Source organism: Mastigoproctus giganteus, chromosome 5, assembly GCF_048544385.1.
Source record: "Mastigoproctus giganteus isolate SK-2022 chromosome 5, ASM4854438v1, whole genome shotgun sequence".
Lineage (NCBI taxonomy): Eukaryota > Metazoa > Arthropoda > Arachnida > Uropygi > Thelyphonidae > Mastigoproctus > Mastigoproctus giganteus.
In genome coordinates, this window is record NC_143579.1 from 104,278,784 (window position 1) to 104,303,631 (window position 24,848).

Sequence of the window (24,848 nt, forward strand, 5' to 3'; positions counted from 1 at the left end):
GTGACTGCATCATAGTATCCAATCAAGTTGGTCAGGCAAGACTTCCCCTTAACAAAACCATGCTGTGTCTGAGCTATAACTGAAGTCTTGTCTAAATGATCCTGCAGTGCTTCTTTAACCAGTGCCTCCATTAATTTTCCTGGAACAGAAGTTAAGCTCACAGGTCTATAATTACTTGTTTCAGCCTTTGATCCTCCTTTGTGAATTGGGGTCACATTTGCACATTTCCAGTCCATGGGTACCTCCCCTGAGTCCAAGGAAGCTCTCATAACTATGGCCAAGGGTTTGCTTACTTCCTTTGCTGCCTCCTTTAATATAACTGGATAGATCCCATCCACCCCGGGTGCCTTTCTTGTGTTTATCTTCAACAGTTTCTCCTCCACTTTACTCCCAGTTATTTCAAGATTCTGTAGCTTACTGCTAGAGTTGAATACACCTCTGGCATTCCCCTTGCTGAATAACTCCTCATGTGTGAATGTCGATGCAAAATATTCATTTAGTTTGTTAGCTACCTGAGCAGGATCATCAACAGTTGACCCATCAATATCAAGTGGACCAATCTGATTCATCCCCTTCCTTCTAGAGTTTACATAAGTAAAGAACTCTTTGCTGTTTTTCTTTGCATCCCTTGCCAAGGACTTCTCGTAATCTGCCTTCGCCTGCCTAACCTCCTTTGTAACTTGGTTGCATATCAACTTGTATCTATCATAGGCTTCTGTGTCACATGTTAATTTATATGTATCCCATGCATTTTTCTTCTCTGCCATATGCCTCATTAGTTCATCTGACATCCATTTTGGCCTAAACCTTGAACAATATTTCTTAGTTGGTATGTAAAGCCTAGTAGCTTCCAAGATAAGTTCTTTGAATGCTTCCCATTTTGAATTTGCTGTTGGTAACATCATCAGTTGGTCCCACTGTATAGAATTTAAATACTGTCTCAGTCCATCGTAGTCGCCTTTACGGAAGCAATAACCCTTCCCTTTACCCCTAATGGTAGTTACCTCTTTCAGTAAATCCCACTTCAGCACACTGTGATCACTGCCACCTAGTGGTTCATTTATCTGCAGATTCTTAATGCATGAAGAATCACTGCTGATAATCAAATCAATAGTATTACTCCCTCTAGTTGCCTCCCGAACATGCTGATGTAGAAAACAATCATCCAATAAATCCACAAAAGCCCTGCTAGTGTGTGAGTAACCAGCCCCCAAATTCCAGTCAATATCTGGGAAATTAAAATCTCCCATTATAAGACTCTCTGATTTACTGGCCCACTCTATTTCCCTGTACAATTCCTTATTATACTCATCAGAGTCATTAGGCCTATAGCACACTCCTACTCTCAATTTTGATCTCCCAATGCTTATGTCACACCAAACTGACTCAACACTGCACTGTCCAGCGATGTCGACTGGCTTCACTTCCTTGGTTTTTATGTGTTTCTTAACTAATAGCATAACCCCTCCCCCCTTCCTATCCTGTCTATCCTTTCTGTAGACTTTGTACTCCCCAAATTGCAGTTCTGCATCCCTTATATCTGTGTGACACCACGTCTCTGATATCCCAACAATATCTGCCTTTGATGTTTTGAGCAATACCTCAAATTCATCAAATTTATTTACTAAACTCCTAGCATTGGTGTACACGCAAGTATACCTGCACCTGTTTCTAATCTTAGCTACCCTAACACAACCCATGTGTTTACTTGTACCGCAATGGCTCCCAGCAGTCTCTGAAATACCATGCATCTTGTTTTTCAGGCTTCTGCTCATTCTAATAGAAGCAATGCAAGAATCTCTTTCACCTCTGCCAGTGGCTACTGTCAGTCTATTGGTCTTTGTCTCCCCCCAAGCTTTACCTTAGACTTGGCGCATGATAGCCTTAGATGCTGATGCGCCATTAAACTTCTAATAACCAACCAACCAACCAACCCCCCAAGCTAGCAGTTTTCCGACCCACCTAACACTGCCTCGATAGCATCAGCAAATATTCTTGCACCCTTTCTATTTAAGTGTATCCCATCCCTGTAGTTTATATTGTAGTGTTACGAGCCGTCACTGCCTTACGTTATAGGCAGTGATGGCTTGTGACTCTGATTATTTTCTGAGATAAATTTCAGCAAGTCAGTTAATTTTCAATAATTGTGTAGATCATGTCTGCTATAGAAAACTTGTAATTCTGTAAGAAGTTTTTCTCTTTCAATCATGGGATATGCCTCAGTAGTCTCCCGTACCTCCTCCCATTTTCGTACGAAAAATTACAAAGTTATCCTTGTTAAACAATTTAGCAGCAATTAATTGCTTTGTAAAAGTATGTCTCTCACTTATGTCAACATTTATATAGTTGCATACTTCCTTTGCTTCAATCATGAGTGTTTTTGAAGGATTTTCACAGTACATTGAATTCCTGATTTTTAGAATGGCATTCTTAAAGTTTCCTATATATTCGTTTATTTTAACTGCCTAAATTTTTCGAGATTGCATTTCATTATAAATAACTTCCACCCGAGGCATTATCTGATGGAAAAGTCCTAATCAGAACTTGAATTTTTCATTACTCAAGATGCGCAAAATTCCAGTTGCTTCTGAAATCATCTTATCTGCATTTCCTGTCACTTGTAATTCCTCCATGCACTTTTTTAAGGATTCATAATTTTCATAAATGCTGTTCACGATGTATGTTGAAGTTCCATCTTGTAGGGGAAGGTCGGGCAACACATCTGTCCATATGCTTTCTGAGAACAGAGAGACGCTGTGGTGATCTCCAGAAAAATGTTGGTATCGACATGAGGTTCGAAAAGAATATTCTTCAATCTCGGATACTACTTCCTGCATTTCTCATCATCAGATTCAGTTGGTGTGCATAGCTGTGAATAAAATGTGCATTTTTGTATTTCTTTTATTTTAGCCTGAACCTCCCCCTTTCTTGCCTTACATCACACTTGTGCCATCAAATTTCTGAGCAACCATTTTTGAGTATTTCCTTCGAGCATTATGTCTAACTAATCTAAAATACACTTCGATATTCAGTCTTCCTTTTGGTTTTCCGGAGTGACAAAAAACCTCAAAAACGCTCAAAAATGTCTCCATTCAGTTCATATCTCAGAACAATTACCATTTGTATATGTTCTGAAACATCTGTTGTGTCATCATCCATGACAGCTACGAATGAAGCTTCTTTAATTTCTCTTTTTATTTCATCCCAGCATATTTGCAGCAAACAGTCAAGAATATCATTGTGAATAGTTTTTGAAATGCCTTTAGATGCTGCATTACTTTCTAAATGGTTCTTTAAATTTTAATCTAATATACAGGCAAAATTTATTAATCCTCTGAATACTCCTGGATTTTTAGAATTGTCTTTTTCGTCGTGTCCACGTAATGGAATTTCAAACTGTCCACAAAATTTAATGCAGCCTATTATTTTAGATAATACTTCACGATTCTTGGTAAATTTTCTGTTATGTTTGAAGATCGGAAGTCTGTTGGCCTCGCTAAACTGTTCTTTAATATTTATACTTCCTAAAAGCAATAGTGAAATCACATTATCAATATGTTTCTTCGAACTCTGATGTTTTAGAGTTTTTTCTTTCATTCTGTTTATGTTTGTAAAACCACCTTTTGTCCACGGTAAGTCACCTCCAAACAGTAAACATGGAAAACAAAACAATGTATTTTTAACTTCACAACCACAAAGCCAACTTTTCCTGTGGGGTACCATTCAGTTTTAAAACTGCGAATATATTTCTTATTATTACTTATTCTCCGCTGAGAAATTTGAATCTTTGGTGTAGGGCTGCCTTCCTTTTTAATAACATTTTTTTTCTTGGAGAGAGAATTGTGAAAAACTAAGTTGCTGAAGTTTATTCACTGTCATGTGATTTACTTCATGGGGAAGCATGGAAGCCATGATTAAATTAAATTTCACAAAATCGTGTGTCGTAGAAATAACGTTTACTTACACATCACCTCGTATATAACTTCAGCTTATTAAGTTCAAGCTCAATTTGCAATTAAGCTGTAATCACATAATTACGCTGTTGAATGTTGAGTATTGACTTAACACTGATATTATTTAGTTCCTTAATGGGAATTTGGGCGAATAACAAAAAGATGCCGACATTGTGGCTACACACCCATCATGGTAAAAAATGAAATCTGCACTGCATGCTTTTCAGTGACTTTGATTCGTTTCACCTATAAAAAATGTATATTGGCAAGTTGCCAATGGCAACCAACTACCAGATTTTTGCTGGAATGCAAAATGTGACACTGTCTGGCGCGCAGTGAGGCCTAAAGTTAAACTTCAAAGTTCGAAATGATTTTGTGTTTTTATTTGTTTATTCAAAGTTCGAAATGATTTTGTGTTTTTATTTGTTTATTATTGAAATGATTACTGGAAATAGAGGATGCGCATACTATATGTGGGTCCTGTTAATAAAAATATTCATTGCGTTGCATTGTTCTTCACAAAATTTCACATAACTCCGTTCACTGTATATCTAGATTTAAATAGCTGCAGGTGCTGCAGTGCCTATGGATGAGCCGCCCCTGGTTATATGCCTAATAACTATGATGAGTATACCAAACAGCTACACAGAGAAACAGAGTGGGCCAGTAAATTAGAATTGGTAATTTTACCTTTCAAAAATAGGTTACAAAATTTGGGAATTATAATTCTCCAGTTGACTGGAACTTGTGGGTTGGTCACTCATGCACTTGCACAACTTCTGTGGATTTCTTGGATGACTGTTTTTTACAGCATCATATTAGAGAGGTAACAAGAGGAAGCAATGCTCTTGATATGGTTATCAGCAGTGATTCTTCATGCATTAAGAATCTATAGGTAAAAGACCCACTGAGTGGCAGTGATCACAGTGTACTAATGTGGAATTTAATTAAAGATATAACTATTGTCAAGGGTAAAGGGAAGGGCTTTTGTAAGGGTGACTACATTAGGTTTGACGTAGCCGATTGGTCAGGAGCGAGAGTGCATAGCACGCTTTCCTTGAGTGGACCGGGGTTCAAGCCCATGACTACTAAATACGATAAATATTTGCATTGACGATTTATTGTAAACTCTACTGACTTGGTTGTCGTGCCGGAGTATAAACAGAAAATTTTTTACAGTGGTCTAAGGCAGTTTTTAAATTTTATGCAGTGGGATCAACTGATGATGTTATGAACAGCAAATTCTAAATGGGAAGCATTCAGGAAGTAATCATAGAAGCTATTAGGCTTTTCAACCATTGAAGAAATACTATTCAAGACTTAGACCTAAATGGATATCAGGTGAACTATTGAGATATGTGAGGGAGAGGAAAAGTGCATGGGATGCATATATATTATCAGGTGACACAGAAGCTTATGGTATATATAAATTAGTCTGTAATCAAGTCACAAAGGAGGTTAGGTAAGCCAAGGCAGATTATAAGAAGTCTCAGTTAAAGAATGCAAAGAAAAGCAGCAAAGGAAGCCTAAGGCTTATGCTGCACCAGCCAAAAAAAAATTTCTGAATTACCCTGAGAGAGAGAGAGAGAGAAGGGAATCACCAAGAAAGGGAAGAATGATGATATCCAGCTCAGGACCCTGGGTATGCCAAGCCCATACTCACTAGATGTGAGCCCCTGGTGTAAAATTAACAGTAGAAGGAAGGGATTGAATCACATTTTGTTACTTGATGTCTATGGGTTAACTGTTCATGATCCTGCTCAGGTTGTTGACAATTTGAATAGGTATTTTGCATTTGCATTCACACATGAGGAATTCTTTAGGGGTGGGGCTGCCAGAAGTTTATCAAATTCTGATGGAAAAATAAATGACTGTAATAACTGAAAGGAAAATGGATTAGAAATTGTTGAAGCTGAACATAAAAACAGGCACATGGGGTGGATTCGATCTATAGTTGTATCAAGGGAGGCGGCAAAGGAGGTGAACAAACCCTTAATTACGAGAGCAACCTTGGTTTCATTATATGTCCCTATGGATTGAAGATGTTCCCAATTCATAAAGGAGATTAAAAGGTGACATGTATATTATAGACCTGTCAGCTTGACATTTGTTCCAGCGAAAATAATGGAGTCACTGGATAAAGAAGTAATGCAGGACCATCTGGACAGTAATATAATTGTACTGTCTGTAGTCACAGCATGGATTTGTTAAGAGGCAGTCTTGTCTAACCAATCTACTTGGTTACTATGATGCGGTGAATAAATAACTGGATGCAAAAAATAATTTTGATATCAAATACTTGGATTTCAGGAAGACTTATGATACTGTTGCACATAAAAGACTGCTGTATATAGTAGAGAAATATGGCATTAAGGGCAAGTTGCTGGTATGGATAAAGGGATGAAGTGGAAGAAGACAGAGTAGTTATCAATGGGCACTGCTCTTTAGGGACTAATAATATTAGTGTAATCCCCAAGGTTTCAGTGCTGTGCCCATTGTTGTTTTCAATATTTATTAATGATATTGATAAAGGTATATTAGGCTTAATGTCTAAGTTTGCAGATGATACTAAGGTTGGATGGTTAACGATAGTAATGATTGTATGCTAACTGCAACAAAATATCTTTAGAAAAATAAAATCAATGGGCTGATAAGTAGCAATTGAAGTTTAACATTGACGAATGCAAGGTATTGCATATGGGTAGCTGTGATCCCAAAAGAACTTAATTAATTGTGTAGTTCTACACTCAGGATAGTGGAAAATGAAAAAAGACTGGGGGGTAATTGTGCAGTCATATGACTGCAAAATTAATCCCAGGTTTGCACTACTCAGAGAATTTTAGATATGAAATTTCATATCTAAAATTCTCTGAGCAGTGCAGACATGCGGCCCAGACATGCAGCCCATAGGGTTTTGTCAGTGATATACAGAAACTTTGCCAGCAGGGATAAGGAGGTGGTTATTCACTTGTAAAAGGCCATGGTTAGGCTGCATCTTGAGTATTGTATGCAGGTCTGGAGGCCTCATTTTAGGATGGATGTTGATGTACTGGAATGGGTGTAAAGAAGGACAACCAGATTGGTGAAGGGAACAAAACAATGCTCTTATCTAGAAAGGTTTCAGTTCTGCAAATTGCACCTTCTGGATTCTAGGCACCTGTGGGGTGATCTGATTGAGGTGTTTAAGGCCTTAAATGGATCGAGTATGCTGAATGTGAATATCATTCTTCCTCTTGCTGAGACTACTCACATGAGGAGGCATAAATTCAATTTGAAGAACGATTGTTGTAGGACAGATGTGCAGAAGTTTGCCTTTAGCCTTCAGTTGGTTTATTTTTTGGAGCATGCTTCCGTCTTTTGTTGTGGAAGTGGATGGTTTGAATAAATTCAAAGGATAACTAGACAAATTCTTGGAGGGTATGGATGGGTGAAATGCGTAGGTTTATTTTTGGCTGATGCTATATAAGCTTACTTCCTTGCATCATTTGCCTCTATTCATACTACTATTTAGCAGGCCAATGTGTGATATTCATCCCTTTCCTTATAGTGTTTACATAAGTACGGAGGTCTTTGCTACCTGTCTTTTCATTCTTTGCTAGAAATGTCTTGTAATCTGACAGCTTGTCCAACCAACTTTACTTGATTGCAGACTAGTTTATCTCTGCTGTAGATTTCGGTATCTCCTGATAACTTTTAAGCATCCAAGGCATTGTCCTTCTTTGACACCAGTCTCATCAGGTCATCTGACATCCATTTAGGTCTAAAAATTGAACAGTATCTTTTAATTAGTATAAAAAGCACAGTGGGTTCTAAGATTTCTTAGAACCCACTGTGCTTATGTTCAAAAATTACTTATTTTTGACTACGAGGTGCTACCCAAATGTTTCTGAAATTTGAATGTTGTTTGGGAATTATGACTAGTACGGACTTGTGGTGCTAGGTAACACTGCATGCATCCTTTGTGAATTAGTGTGCCACGTGGCATCGGGCTGGATAGAGCCAATGAATATTTATGCGAAGTTCTTTGGTGGTGTGTTTCACATATTTTGCGATTGTTGCGATGGCTGATGTGAGAGAGCAACATGCTTGCATCAAGTTTTGTTTCCTTCTTAATGATACAGCAGCAGAAACCAATAAGAAGTTGAAACAAGCTTTTGGTGACAATGATTTAGACCGGATGCAGACCCGCTACTGGTTTAACTGTTTTAAAATCGGTCAAATGTTGGTTGATGACGACAGTCGCTCTGGGTGTCCATCATCAAGCAGCACACTGGAAAATGTCACAAAATTGGGCGGTGATCTGTGAAGACCACAGGCGTTTGTGGTCCTGCAATGCTACAAATGCTGCCCACAACATTTGTGGCATTGTAGGACTATCGTACAGCACATACGATATGTACGTATGTCAGTAGATTTTGTCAGATGAGTTGAACATGAGAAGGATTGTGGCCAAGTTCGTACCATGGTTGCTAAGTGAAGACCAAAAGCAGCATTGCATGGAAGTTAGCAGACATCGTCAAGAATGGGCCAGGAGTGATCAAAACTTCCTTTCTGCAGTCGTCACTGGTGACAAGAGTTGGGTATATGGGTACGACCCAGAAACCAAACAATCATCCCAGTGGAAGAGCCCATCTTCGCCCTCACCGAAGCAAGTGCGGCAAGTGAGGAGCAATGTGAATTCCATGCTGATCTGTTTTTTGGACATTGACTGGATTATCTGTAAGGAATTCATCCCTCCTGGCTAGACCATAAACACAAAGTTCTACTGTGCCATCCTGAGGCAGTAAGGGAAGTCATCAGGAGGAAACATCCAGAGAAGTGGCACACAAAGAACTGGGTCCTTCATCGTGACAACGTGCCGGCCCACATATCTCTTGTTGTGGCGCAGTTTTTAGCATCCAGCAATGTGACAATCATCCCCCCCCCCCTTATTTGCCAGACCAGCGACTTTTTCCTCTTTCCAAGAATGAAAATCAAGCTGAAGGGGTGAAGATTGGACAGCATAGAGGATATCCAAACTGAATCACAGGCGGTGCTGAACACTGACGAAGAAGGACTTTCAGGACATTTTCCATGGGAGAAGCACTGGGATTGCTGATTACACTCTCAAGGGGAATACTTGGAAGGTAATGGTGGTGAATAAGACCCAGGGTGAGTCTAATTTATTTTATAAATATCTTTCACAAACTTTTGGTTAGCATCCTTACATGAGCTAATGTATAAAATAGTTTAAAAGCTCTTATGCAGTGTTACGTGACAAAACAATTTGAAATCTCTTATGCAGTATTTCTTCCTGGAAGAAAATATTCACTAAACTTTCCATTCAGATAATTGAAAATATTTTTTACTTTATATGACTACTTTGAATTCCTTTTGAGAGTGAGCAGAGATGCAACATCCAAAATATCTGCAGAAATATTTTCCTGCTAAATACATTCTTGATAAATTGAATTCTGTTCTGTCCATTCTTCAGACCAATATTTCTTTATATCAATTTTTTTTTTTCATTTAGTTCCATATTGATAACAACACCAAAATATTCCATCTTAGACTGGGAAAAAAAAACCAAAAAAAAAAAAAAAAAAAAAACAATAACATTGTTTATATGTAATGCAAAAGTGATACAATAGTAGAATAATTGTGCCAGCACAGTGGGAAAACAAATTCTGTAATCAGGAATGATGACATTGGACCGGAAGTGGAATTTTATGATGTTGCTGTGGGTGCAACATTGGACCACAAAGGGTTAAAAGATAAGAGCTGCTCTGTACCCTGGGGGCTCACATCTGGTGAGTATGGGCTTGGCACACCCAGGGTCCTGAGCTGGATGTCATCATTCTTCTCTTTCTTGATGACTTTTTCTCTCACTCTCAGGGTAACTCGGGAATTTTTTTTTTTGCTGGTGCAGCATGAGCTTCAGGCTTCCTTGCACCATATGGCTAATAATAATAATAACATCATCAATTGTATTTCCTGGCAGACATACCCAGTCCTGTTCCACCTGTCCTTGCACAGTATATTTCCTGTTTCCCTAACATTCAAGTCATCAACTATAGCTATTTCCTGTGGGACCAAGAATCTCTGCCACAAAGGATCTTATTGTGCCTTGTGTTGCATTAGTGTAATCTCCAGTGGTGTGCTGGACGACTGAATGCTTGAAGGAGTCTTCTTTTCAATTTCTTTATGGGCATTCACCCTGTTCCTCGAGGGCTAAAATTTAAAAAAACAAAACAAAAAAACTCTAATCTCAAGGATGACCTCAAATTTTAATGTACAGCTTATTAAGAGAGACTTGGTAATCTTTGGGTGTCTTTGGATTCCAGCATTTCAGATGGGCCTGATAATTTGAGCCAGAGAGATACCAAATATTTGAAGCAATTACTTTATCAAGTAACTGTTTCAAATGTTTGGCATCTCAATGGATTTTAGGGTTCTATTGAATATAGTAAGTTGAGTGCCTATTGTGAACATTTTGCATATGTTGACAATGAAAATGAGAAACATCTGGGCTTATTGTTGACTTGTTTTCAAGAGTGTCTCAAGGATTTTCTAAAGGGTGGGGCTAAACAGTGTTCTGGAGAATCATTAAGCTTTGAATATTATGTAGCAGTAAAAAAAAAAAAAAAAAATCCATATTATTTTGATCATAAGGGAGCTGTAGGCTCTTGAGTCCCTACCTGGAACTGTCCCTGTTTGTTGGGTATATTATTAATTGTCAATAATAATTATTATTTTGGCCATATGCTGTTTTACAAATATACTAGGTGGCCCAAAAGTTAACTAACAAGTTTGAATCTTTATTTCTCCATAACCACTAACAGTACTAGGTTTATTCAAACAGTATGCAGACTAACTACTCATGGAATTTATTTTTAGTTATTGCATTGCAGGTGGCATAATGATCACAGAATGGCATGATACACCATGGTGTATCACAGAATGGCATTTTATACCATGGAGTAGCAGATATTCATAATTAAGGAATAAGTCTGTTTAGCAGAGAGCTTTTAAAGAAGGTTGGTGCCAAAGTAGGGTAAACAGGCACAATATCATTAAACTTTTCCGAATGTTTTGAAAGACAGGATCCATTCTGGACAATTACTCCCAACATGGCTAGTCATCAACCACAAGAACTGAGACAAATATTCAAAAAGTGAGAGAAACTTTCGAGAGAAGCTAAAAATGTCCACAAGAGAGCCTCTCAAGAACTGGTCATCCAGTCTGCAGCACATCTGCATGTCTAACCTGTATTTGTTTCTGTACAAGATCCAAATAAGGGACCCACTCACAGAGAGCAATGCTGTTGAGAGATTAGACTTTGCTAATGCTATTCTGGGCAACTTTTCAAAGGAAGAAATTGACCATGCACTAATCAGGTTCTCTGGCAAGGCACATTTTTGTCTTGATGGATTTGTGAACAAGCAGAACTGGAAAATCAGCAGCTCTGAAAATGGGCATCACAGACTCTCCAAGTCTACAGCCAAATTGTGACTGTTTAGTGTGTGTGTGTGTGTGTTCTTTCCACCTACACTTAAGGAGTTTGTGGCCTGTGTTCATAAAGAAAACTGTTGCCTCGCTCAGCTACAGAAGCTTGCTTCGAAATGATTTCATCCTCTTATTGCAGGGCTTCCCATGGCTTAGAAGTCGGTGGTCATTACTTTATCCATCATTACTGATGGAGCCCAAGCTTATTTCTAAATATTCATCCCACGTAATACTCTTCGAATAGGACCAGACAGCCCAAAAAAAGTACTCACCAAAGTTTAAATCTTTATTTCACAGGTGATTTTTGATCTTTTGAATGAACATTTTGGGAATATGTCATTGCTTTGACTATTGGAAGCACCATGGAAGTAGCATTGATTGGCTCAGTGACTGGTTTGAAAAATACTTCAGAAGATATGGAGATCCAAGACCCATTCAAGGCTAAGGCCCCTAGAGTCACGTGGACTTAGATCTGGGGAATTGGCAAGCCAAGTCCACGTGGCTTCTTTCTGTGGGGATATATTAAAGATGGAGTTTCCCAGAGCAACCCAAGGATCTTGGAACAACTGAAATCATTAGTTCAACATCACATTTTTTATATTTCAACAATGATTCTCCAAAGCGTCATAACAAATTTTAGAGAAAGGCTGAAAAAAATCGTTGAAGTGTATGGATACTACATTGAATTATTGTATAAATTCTATGAGTAGTTGATTTGCATACTGTTTGAATGAACTTTGCACTCTCAGTAGTTATGGAGAAATAAAGATTTAAACTTTGGTAAGTACCTTTTGGGCTGCCTGGTCCTATTCGAAGGGCATTACATGAGATGAATATTCAGAAATTGTTAAAAATTTAGACATTTGACTCCATACTATTTATGCAGTGTTAAATGGTTTATTGGTTCCCTTAAGCAGAAATTAGACAAACATCTTAACCTATTTGCTACAAAAAGGCAAGGCCACATTGATGTTTCAAATCCAGCTTTGGGTATCCTTTATCAAGACAAAGTTGAAAATGTTCTAAGTCTTCTGCAGGCAAACTTGAAAGAGCTCTGTATTTATAATATTTGCTTCTTTTAGCAACTTTAATATTACAACTGATTTTCTAATTTATTACACATTTAGGGGACCTGTGGGGACCACTTTTCCTGTGTGTTTTCCTAGCATTGTAAGTATAGTTTTTCTGTTGCCTAGTTTTATCTTTAAATGTATTGAATAACTTGATTTTAAATATTCTTTAATTATGGTTATTGCTTATCAGATATGCATGGTAAAATTCAGAATGCATGGTAAAATTCATGGTAAAATTCAACAAAATGCATGGTAAAATTCAGTATGCCTGTTTAACTTCAAAAAGTTAGTTTCGTATTTGTATTCTTTTATGTGTGTGTTTAGTAAGTTAGTTACTTTGACTATAGTTATGATTGATATTTTAAAAAAAAACTAAGTGGGTCCACAGGGAAGCCCTTGCTTCAAAGCAACTGAGTCCTCCACTGGAAAGTGAGTTGAAAGTGGTGAACCTTATGAAAAACTTGGCCACAGAAGACAAAGTTTTATAAAAAAAACTGTGAGGATATGGGATATGAGCACACATCTTTGTTGTAATACTGTAGCTCGCAATGGCTCTCCCGTGGCAATGTACTGTCCTGTGTGTTTGAATTACGACAGGAACTGTACTCTTCTTTTCGAAAAAGAAGAATATAAGTGTGCCAAAAACTTCTTGGATACTGATTTTTTTTTCAAAATTAGCATACCTGTGCAATCTCTTCAAAAAACTGAATATGTTGAATCTCTCGCTGCAGGGAAGCAAACACATTCTGAAACTCGCAGAGAAGATTTCAGAAAAAAAAAAGTTTACTACTGTGGAGAAGAAAATTAAATGAAGATGATTGCAAAGACTGTTTCCTCCTGTTGCAGCAGTTTGTTCGACCCATGAACTTAAATCTGTTTTGAGGGGAACCTAACACAGCTCAGTGACTGGTTTGAAAAATAATTTTCAGAAGATATGGAGACGTTTGCATGGATCCAAGACCCATTCAAGGCTAAGGCCCCATCTGAATTTACTTCTGCAGAAGAAGAAAATCTTATTGAGCTGTCTTGTGACAAGACTATAAAAACAAAATTTGGCAGCATGGAACTAACTGAGTTTTGTATATCAACAAAAGATGCTAAGTGCTAAAGCTCACCGAATCCCAATTCCATTTGCAACGTCATATCTTTGTGAAACTGGGTTTTCAGCAGTTGCTGTGATAAAAAGCAAGTATTCAAGTTGTGCAGTGTCCAACAGGTGCACACATCCCATTGGTAAGTAATTGTAGTTATTTAAGAATGAAATATTTTTTCTTGCAATTTTTGTGTATTATTTTTTTCAAATGGCTACTAAGTTATTAATAAATAACTTAGTAGCCGTTTTATGTCCTACTTAGTAACTTAGTAGGACATAAATATTTATTAAGTAGTTAGGTCCAAACAATAATAAATATTTATTATTGTTTGGGCCTAACTACTTAATAAATGGAACTGTTAGGTATTGCTTTTGACCTCGGGGGCGCCATAAAAAAATTACTGAGACACTAAGGGCACCTTGAACCGGAAAGTTTAGGTATATCTGGCTTAGAGCAAAATTATCTGGTACCCACAAGGGGAAGCATATACAGCTTTAGTGCATTCATGAATAATTTTTGGTCCATTTTCTTCTTTCGTCAAAAATTTGATCACCCAATGCTCCAATTTTGTGGCACCCATATTTTCCTTTGGGTTGTACATTTTAAATACTGTTTTTCCTTCTTACTTCATTGTATTGGCTGGATCTGCATAAATAAGATACAGACATTTATGAGAGTATGATAAAATTAGGTTATGCAGTGTAACCCGAATTCCTTCCCTTTCATTTTTTAAATTAGTTGATCTTTGGTCATGAGTTGGATTCTGCGACTGATAGTATTGTTGGATACTTTTGAAAGCAGTCTTCCCGCAAATTCACTAACTATAATGATGACCATATCCACTGCAGCCAGTAAAATCAGTTCTTCTGCGATGGTGTGAGGCCTTTTTTACTTTGCAACTCTGTATGCCCCCCTTGTAGGATGCTAACAAAGCATTGCTTGGTATTGATGCTTGTTTAAAAAATTTACCATTTTGTTCTTTCAGTTCTTTTAACTTTCTGGTAAAATAATCACGGGATTTACTAGCCTTGTTAGAATGATTGGTCTCTAAGTGGTGTTTTAGTTTACTTGGAAGCATGCCCTCTGGAGCCAAAACTTTCAGACATAATACACATTGTGGTGCTCTTTATGATTGACATCTACTGAAGTAAAACCAAAGTCTAGATAAGTATCATCATATTTCCGTTTTTTCACATCTTTGCCACTGGTCTGTGGTTCGTCATCCATTTCTTCACCCACACTTCTTATTAATGTTCAAAAATCTTTAAATTTTTATGCACAAGGACTAAAAACCAACAAAATAATTCGCTGAATTTTGCTAGATCTTGCAGACACTTGATCAAAACACTCTTCAGTTATTTAAATTACTGACGGACCCGGAGAGTCGACAAATATTTATATACAAATTCTAAAAAAAAGAGAAAGTTCAAGAAGTTACTGGCGAAGCAGAAAGTACAAGTAAACAAAAACATATCTCAAACATTCGAGAATGTCATCGAAAGGAATGTAGCTTGATCTAATGTTGAAACTGTGAATTACCTCGAGCTAGTAGTTTGCACGGTGTCTGACAGATATTGAGTATCGCTGTGCTTCTATTGAAAATTTAAAATATCCCACGGCACTCCTGCAAGTTTGCTGCGGGGTGCCGCAGTGCACAGTTTTGGAACTGCAGTTCGAAGCAGTTTAAATGTGTTGCAAATCCATATATAACCCCCATTTGGGATGGCTGATGGAAGTAGCAACTCCAGAAATGTGAAAAAAAAATTTGAAAACCTGGTTTTGCAGGATAATCTATTCAAGTATCTATGGTTGCCAGAGAATGTAATATTACTGCAGGGACAGTACTGACCAACCTCCATGAACACTTGGCCATGTCAAATGACAGTTCTAACTGGGGACAAAGAATATGTTTACCAGGCTCAAATTTTTGAGGAAATTTTACACATGATGCAGATTCACAAGCGTTTCTTTCAAGAATTATAATTGGTGATTAAATGTGAATTCATCACTTGGATTTAAAAACAAAACAGAAGTCCATGCAATGGAACATGAATATTGACCATGACTATAGGCCACCCCATACCTTGGACATTATTTTTTGTATGGAAGGAATTCTTTTGATTTGCTACATAAGAAGACAATCAATGGAGATGTATTAGCATTAGTAGAGGCATATGATGCAAGAAAGCAAGCTTATACAGAATCAGGAAAAAAAAAAAAAAAACCCTCTCCCATTTCACCCATCCATTTGCTCCAAAAGTTTATCTGCTTCTTAATTGAATTTATATAAGCGATTAACTGCCACAATGACAAATGGAAGTTTGTTCCTGCAATAAACCACCCGCTGGCTAAAAGCAAATTTCAGCACATCAAAGACAGTTGTAGATATTTTACAACTGTCTTTCCTCAATTTGAATTTATGCCCCTTCAGGTTTGAAATCTGTGCAAGAGAAAGAATCCCATCAGCATTGAGCTTGCTCAATCCAATCAAGGCTTTATCCATATCAATCAGAGGACCTTGCAGGTGCCTAGTATCCAGACACTGCAATTTGCAGATCTTAAGCCTTTCTTGGTAAGAACACCCTTTGTTCTTGCAATCTTGTTGCCCTTCTCTGTTCCAGCAGCTCTACATCCTTCCTAAAATGAGGCCTCCAGACCTGTATGCAGTATTCAAGGTGTGGCCTGATCATTATTGCCTTATACAAAGGAATAATCACCTCCTTATCCCTGATAGCAAAATTCCTATATATCATTTACATGACCCCCATGAGCTGCTCTGGTAGCCTATGTGCACTTCTCAGAAAAATTCATATCTGACTGCACAATTATCCCCTGGTTACCACTACCCGAGTGTTGTATCGCACAGTTGGTACATCATTCTGAGGTTACTGCTACCCATATGCAGTGCTTTGCATTTGTCAATGTTAAACTTCAGTTGCCACCACTCAGCCCATCTGCCCAGGTTTTCTAGATCCTATTGCAGTAGCATACTCTCATTACTGTCATTAACATCCCTACCAACTTTCGTTTTCAAACTTGGACATTAAGCCTGATATACCTTCATCTATATCATTGATATATATATATATATATATATAGAAAACAACATTGGGCCCAACACCTAACCCTGGGGAACTCCATTAATAACATTGATTACCACTCTGTCTTCACTCACTCGCTCATCCATCCCTTTATCCGTAGCAGTAACATGTCCTCAATGGCACAGTACTCCAATTTGTATAGCAGTCTTTTATGTGCATCAGTATCAAAACTTTCCATCTAGATCAGGGGTGGGCAACTTTTTTCATCAGCGGGCTGAATGAAATTTTCGTATCATGATGCGGGCTGAATGAAATTTTCGCATCATGATGCGGGCTGGAATAGATTGAACGATTTAATAAAAAAAATCAGAACGTAAAAAATGTTATATTACTTGAATTACCAAATTATTAATGTATTTTTAAAAAAAATATCTGAATGTCCAATTATCATTGAAAATGCGGCATTCGGCATCAATTTTTCTTTTTTTTTTAATTGGCTCATTTTATGGGCTATAAATTATATTAAATTAAAAATTGTAATAATTAGAAAATATAATTTATAGCCCATAAAATGAGCCAATTAAAAACAAAAAGCAAAAATTGATCGCCCGAATGAGATTTTCAATGATAATTGGACATTCAGATACTTTTTTCTATCAACTACATTAATAATTAGGTAATTCAAGTACCTATAACATTTTTTACGTCTGATTCTTTTTCTATTAAATCGTTCAATCTATTTCCAGCCCGCATCATGATGCGAAATTTCATTCAGCCCGCATCATGTACGAATTTCATTCAGCCCGCCTGATGAAAAAGTCTGCCCACCCCTGATCTAGATGGTCCTGTATCATCTGTACCTTCTTTAACCAGTGACTCCATTGTTTCCCTTGGAACAGAAATTAATCTGGCAGGTCTGTAATTACTCATGTCACCCTTTGATCCACCTTTGTGAATTAGAGATATATTTTTACATCTCCAGTCCACTGAGACTTCCCATGAATCCAAAGATGCTTTGATAATTATGGCTAACAGTTTGATTACCTCCCTTTTTTTCTTTTTTTTTTTTATGAAAACCCTAAACATGAGAGGTATTAGAACCTATAGTACTTAGTACTGTGCATGAGTTGAGGTTGAGAAGACGAAAAAGATATTTGTTGACATTAGACTTGAACTTCTGTAGACTGTAATTTTCAGGAAATATGTATGACGGAAGGTTGTTCCAGAAAATGGCAGTTGAATGCATAAACGAGGAAGATGAAAAGTTGGTTCTGTGAGTTTGAAGATGGACAGTAAATGGATGTTGGTTGGCGGTGGCACGAGTTTGGACTGTTTTGAAAGAGAGAGAGTGGGAATTATAGAAGCCAATTCAGAAGAACAGTGCCCATGGAATATCTGTAGAAAAGGCATGCAGCAGAAACAGTGACAGAAACATCTATGAGACAGAGAGTGTAGAGACTGTTAGAAATGAGTCATTAATTAAACTAACTGCCCTCTTCTGAATGGAATCTAGAAGCCTGAGAGAGAGAGGTTTTGGGATACTGCCCCAGATGTGGGAATAATATTCCATGGTAGGGCGCATTTGCGATTTTTACAAAGTGAACAGCTGTTTGGAAGAAAAGTAACACTGCGAGCGAAGAGAAAACCAAGTTTTTTAGATGCAGAGGAAGCAATATTTGTAATGTGCTTGTGCCAAGAGAGATTAGAAGTCATGGTAATCCCCAAAAGAGATATATCATCTTGCCTAGAAAACGGAGTGTCACCAAAGTTGCCTCCCTTAATATAATTGCATAGATTCTATCTACTGCAAGTGCTTTTTTTATGTTTAGCTTCAACAATTTCTCTTCCATTTTCCTTTCAGTTATCACAGTCATTTAGCTTCCCATTAGAGTTTGATAAACTTCTGGCATCCTGTTCCCTAAAGAATTACTCTTGTGTGAATATAGATGCAAAAACTTATTCAATTTGCCAGCAACCTTGCAGGGACATTAACAGTTACCCCATTGACATCAAGAGGCCCAATTTGATTCAGTCCCTTTCTTCTACTTTTAATATAATCATAGAAGTCTTTGCTGCTTTTCTTTGCATCCTTTGCCAAAGACTGTTCATAGCTTGCCTAACCACTTTTGTGACTTCTTTATAGACTAATTTATATATACCACAGGCTTCTGTATCACCTGATAATTTATATGTATCCATGCAATTTTCTTCTCTGCTATATGTTTCATTAGATTATATGACATCCATTTCGCTCTCAGCATTGAACATTATTCCTTAGTTGATATGAAAAACGTAATATCTTCTATGATTATTTCCCTGAATTGCTTCCATTCAGGATTTGTTGTATAGCTGTTTAAATTTGATAAATGGATAAATATGACTTTATGGCAAAAGTATTGTAAGGATATTTAAACATATTGCAAAATATTAAAAAATTATATAGTTTTGAAATTTTAAAAAAATTATAGATGTCATGAAAACAAAGCTTAAAAGCATCCATGGACAGCGGTGCATTATCCTATGGGCAATTGCCTGGGGCCCCATAAACATGGGGGGCCCCAAATCCCCCAAATCAATATTCTATAAACTCATTTTTGTAGTAAAAAAATCGGAAATTAAATTTCGGTCCCATATCTGGGGGTCCCATACCTAGATTGCAGGCGTATGGCAAGAAAATAGGATAGAAAATGAACCTTCCAACTTTACAGTATCAGGCGGCATTATTATTGATCAAATTGAAAACAATACCAACAATGCAACTGTGTATAATATTAATGATAACAATGATAAAAATATTAATACAAATATCAATGATAATAAGGACAAAATATTAATACAAACAATATCAATGATAACAATGATAAAAATACGAATGCAATACATGAAACATACACTAAAGATGTTGCTTTATGGCCAAACCCCATCACAAATGATTTTATTGAGTTTTGCCTTCGCGAAAAATTGCAAAATTTTGGAAACATTAAAAATTCAAATCAAAATTTTAATTGTGATGGAAAAATCATTACGAGAAAATTAAACGAATCACATTTCTATTTAAGTAGAGCTAATGGTACCACAGAAAAAAGAGTGGTTAATATTTTCAGAAACCACAAAATCTGTGTACTGTTTTATTTGCAAATTGTTTTCAGTTAAATCAAAAAAAAATGATTAGTTACTGCATGTAATGATCGGAAACATTGTTGATATTTTAAAAAGGCACAATGAGTCTAGAGAACATAAAGAAAATAGGTAAAGCGCTTAAAGTTAAGAAAAATTGATTTAGACTTGATAAAAGCTTATGAAAACCAAACAAATTATTGGCGTGAGGTTCTAAAAAGAGTTGTTGCGACTGTGAAACTGTTAGCTTCATTAGGGTTGGGATTTCGAGGGCATGATAGTAATGTAGGAAATTTTGAGTTGCTTAGAATATACTTAGCTAATTTTGATATGTTTTTGAAAACCCACTTAGAAACTTATGGTAAATGTGGTAAAGGACAGGTGAATTATCTTTCTAATACTACGTGTGACGAATTCATACATTTAATGGCCTCTAACATAAGAAATACAATTATTAATGAAATCAAACAGGCTAAATACTTTTCACTTATTGTTGACTCTACTTCCAACATAAGTCACACAGATCAATTATCATTTATTATACGATCGATATTTAGATAAAATAAAATTCAGTAACGTTTCTTGTCTTTCCTACATATTGAAAAGTATGATGCTAACTATGAAGATTAAGAGCCATAGTAAAACTGCATTTTATGTCCCTTGTGCGGCTCATAGCCTATATTTAGTGGGAAATTCTGCTGCAGAAGCTTGTCCAAAAGCACTCCATTTCTTCAATTTTATTCAAAATTTATTTGTATTTTTCTCTTCTTCTACAAAGAGATGGGATATTTTAATGAAAGCGACTACAAAAGGAAATGTAACAATAAAAGAAATTTGTTCTACAAGATGGTCCTCAAGAGCAGATGCAATTTTAGCTGTTAAGATGAATTTTTTGGCCATAAAAGAATCTTTTATTTAAAATTTTTGAAGATTGTAATGAAAACCCTGTAACAAAATTAGAAGCAAAAAAGCTATGTGAAAACTTTGAAGATATTGAAAAAACACTTTTACTTTTCATAAGGAATGCAATTCTACAAAGATTGAATGCAACTAGTCTTCAAAATAAAAATTCTGATTTACATAATGCCGTAAATCTTTTAAAATCGTTATCTTTGTACATATCAGAAGACATTCGAAACAACAACGAATTTTTTGATACTATAGCACAGAATGTTTTGTATTAACAAACAATACAAATTATGAGTCAGACAAAGGGAGAAAACGCATCTCCATCCCTTTTCTCATCATTTTGATGAGAAAAGGGATGGAGATGAGGATGTGCAATTGGCAGGCAAACAACGATTTATAGTGAATTGTTTGAATGTTATTCACGATCAGTTGGTATCAGACATTCAAAGACGTGTTGAGGTTTATCAAAATATTTTAAATTATTTTGCCATATTAATAAATATCAACTTAAAAGAAATTTTGCCAAATGAGTACGATGAATGTATTTTAAATTTAATAAATACATATTCAAACAACATACGTTAGTATTTTTAAGGAAGAACTTACCCACATTGTACATTTTGCAAAAAATTAAAATTTAAATTCTCCTTTATTAATGTATAAAGCGATTCAAGAAGGGCTAGTTTCTACGTTTCCTAATGTGGACATAATTTTAAGAATATATTTAACCACACCTGTTTCTAAAAGAATTAAAAATTACATTAGAAATTCTTTAGGCCAAGAAAAATTATGCAATTTGTCAATATTATGCATTGAAAATGACATTACTAGTGGGGCTGATTATAATGAGCTGATTGATAATTTTTCAGCTCAAAAAGCACGGAAAGTGAACATATAATAATGTTCTTAAAATTTTCATTCTAAATTACAACTTTTATTAGGTAATTTGTTATGTTCCATTAAGAATTGTTTTTATTTTTAATTTATAGAAAGTTTGTTTCATTATATTAAAATATATATTATTCTAATTCTCGTTTAATTAATCTAGTTTATTATTTAATGCAATAAAAGTACTTAAATACTAATTGAGTTAATTTATGATCTTTTCTTGTAGATTATACTTAATCTGTATACAGTATAAAAGTTCTTTATAAATGTCATACATATAATTTTGTTTTATTTTTAATAAAATTATATCTACAATTATTATTATTTAGCTTTTTGCATGAGTAAGAGTATACCGGAGGCGTGGGATTTCCCCTCAAAGAAAAATTCAACACTATACATGGGACCCCCAAATTAAAATTTGCCCCGGGGCCCCATGAAGTCATAACGTGCCGCTCTCCATGGATATCAAATTTTTTTTTTTTTTTTTTGGAATTATTAAGGACCAAAAATGCTTCAGTATCAATTGATTAAAGCTTTGTAGCTTAAGCTCATTTCCAGAGCTTGTTTGGGCAGAGGTAATGTTTTTAATTAAGTTGAGCGAGAGAAATACAAGATATTCTGTGTTGAAGTTACAAAGGACCAGTAGACTTTAATGTCCTCAAAACTGACTCCTCATGAAAATAAGGAGTCAGTTTTGTTTATTTGACTATTTTTCTAGATGGGACTTCTGGTATTACATTTCACTCTGGCAAAATGAAATTTACCAGAATCTAAAGAAAAAATCTAAAGAAAAAACTAATAAAGAACATTTTCAATTTCATTTTATTGTGGCAACAAAACAAACAAATTATGACATAAGAACTAAATATAAAATTTCATCAAAATCGGTAAAAACCATTTTTGAAAAAATTAATTTTGAAATTAATCTTCAAGTAAAATTCATTGACCTTGGCAGGTAGAAAGTTCAGTTTCTGATAAAAATCAATTAAAAAAAAGCAATAAGTTTTTGAAACACTGATTTTTGGGCCCCTAGGTAGATGTCTTTTTTGCTTATAGGATAACATGCCACTGCTGATAAAATAAAGTTACAACTCTGATCATCTAGACAAGACTGCAGTTATAGATCAAACATAGCATGGGTTTGTTAAGGGGAGGTCTATTCTGACAAATTTGATTGGAGACCATGATGTCACAAAGGAACTGGATGCAAAAAATAATTTTGATGTCATATACTTGGATTTTAGGAAAGCTTTTGATACTGTTGCACATGGAAGACTACTGTACAAATTGGAGCAGTATGGCATTAAGGGCAGGTTGCTACAATGGATAAAAGGATGGTTGAATTGTTATCAATGGACACTGCTCTTTGTGGACTAATGTTAGTGGAGTGCACCAAATATCATTGGTCCCAACACCATTGATATTTGATGTTTGGACCATTGTTGTTTTTGGTATTTATCAATAATATTGATGAGGGTATATTAGGTTAATGTCTAAGTTTGCAGATGATACAAAGGTTGGCAGGATTGTTAATGACAGTACTCTACTGCAACAGGATCTGGTAAAGTTGAGCAGATGGTCTGAGAGGTGGAAACTGAAGTTTAACATTGACAAATGTCAAGTACTGCTAATGGGTAGCAGTAACCCCAGAGTAACGTATCGACTGGGTGGTACTAAACTCAGGGTAGCGGAGAATGAAAAGGACCTGGGGTAATTGTGCAGTCAGATATGAAGTTTTCTGAGCAGTGTAGACAGGCTGCAAGAGTAGTTCATGGCATCTTGTCGATAATATACAGGAATTTTGCTAGCAGGGATAAGGGGGTAATTGTCCCCTTGTATAAGGCAATGGTCAGGCCACACCTGAGTACTGTATACAAAGGTTGGCAGGATTGTTAATGACAGTAATGATAGTACTCTACTGCAACAGGATCTGGTTGCAGTAGAATGCCTCACTTTCTTGCATTTCTGGAGGCCTCATTTTAGGAAAGATGTAGAGCTGCTGGAAAGAGTACAGAGAAGGGCAACGAGATTGTTGAGTGGAATGAAAGGTTGGTGTTACCAAGAAAGGCTTAAGTTCTGCAAATTGCAGCTTCTGGAGACTGGGCACCTGCGAGGTGATCTAATCGAGGTGTATAAGGTCTTGAATGGTTTGAGCAAATTCAGTGCTAATGGGATTCTACCTCTTGCTCAGATTACTCACCTGAGGGGACATAAATTCAAACTGAGGAAAGGCAATTGTAGAATAGATGTGCAGAAATTTGCCTTTAGCTAGCGGATGGTTGATAGTTGGAATAAACTTCCATCTGTTGTAGTGGAGGTCAACAACTTAAATAAGTTCAAGGCAGAACTAGACAAACATTTGGAGTGAATGGATGGGTGAAAAGGGAGTTTTATTTTTGGCTGATACTATATAACTTGCTCTCTTGAATCATATGCCTCTGCTAATGCTATGCATAACTTTGCAACTACAAAGTTTACTATTATTCACTCCAGAAACCAATAGATCTCTTCACAGAAGATCTCTATAAATCTCTTCACTCTTGGGCTATAAATAATGATCTAGCAGTCAACCTAGGCAAATACAGTTTGATACCTTTTACAGAACCTAGGGAGAAGGACATTATCACATTCAAGTACATAATCTGTCAATGAGGCATCAAAAATGTATTAAATGCAAAGGATCTAGAAATAATTTTTAGTGACAACTACAACTTTGAGAAATGTAACAATGTAATGCAGCGTTTCCCAAACTTTTTTAGTCGCATCATACTTTTCATCTCATGATATATTTATGGTACTCTTACGAAACACAAATTTAAAAGGGGAGGCAAAGAATTGTTTGCTAATATTTTATTACATAGGGCGCACTGTGCATCAGGAGCATCTTTATTTCCAACACATGTAAAGCCGAAATTCAAATAACTGTCATCATACTTTCGTTTTGGGCTTTTATTAGTTAATTCCTGTTTTTTCACTTTGGATTTTTTGGGGAGCAAAATACTGCGTTGTTCATCCTCACTTTGAATTGTGACAATATTGTGTTCGTTTTCATCGATCACAGTTGTAATACTTACTAGAAGTACTTGCTTCTTGTTTTAAAGTTCCTTTTTTCAACCACAAATCAGTGGTTGAAAATTTTTGCTGTAAATTTTTTTTAAATTGCTGTAAATTTTCGTGTAAACACGAAAGGTATCAAAACCTATAGTACTTAGTACCATACATGGGTTGAAGGAGAAGTGTGTGTGTGGGGGGGGGGGGGAGAAAGTATGCTAGAAACTTTGCTCTAGA

The 24,848-nt window shown here is 36.2% G+C and overlaps 1 protein-coding gene across 2 annotated transcripts in view; it reads left to right on the forward strand.

Annotated features, from left to right (window-relative positions):
* Window positions 1-24,848, forward strand: part of LOC150085604 (protein YIPF6) — a 168,737-nt gene that overhangs the window by 85,141 nt on the left and 58,748 nt on the right. For both annotated transcript variants that reach the window (XR_016546930.1, XM_090373386.1), the window contains exon 4: window positions 12,566-12,608. Coding sequence is in view for 1 of the 2 variants with exons in the window: in XM_090373386.1 (XP_090229512.1) it covers window positions 12,566-12,608 (43 nt within the window). In the remaining variant the exon portion in view is untranslated. The remainder of the gene's footprint in view (window positions 1-12,565; window positions 12,609-24,848) is intronic.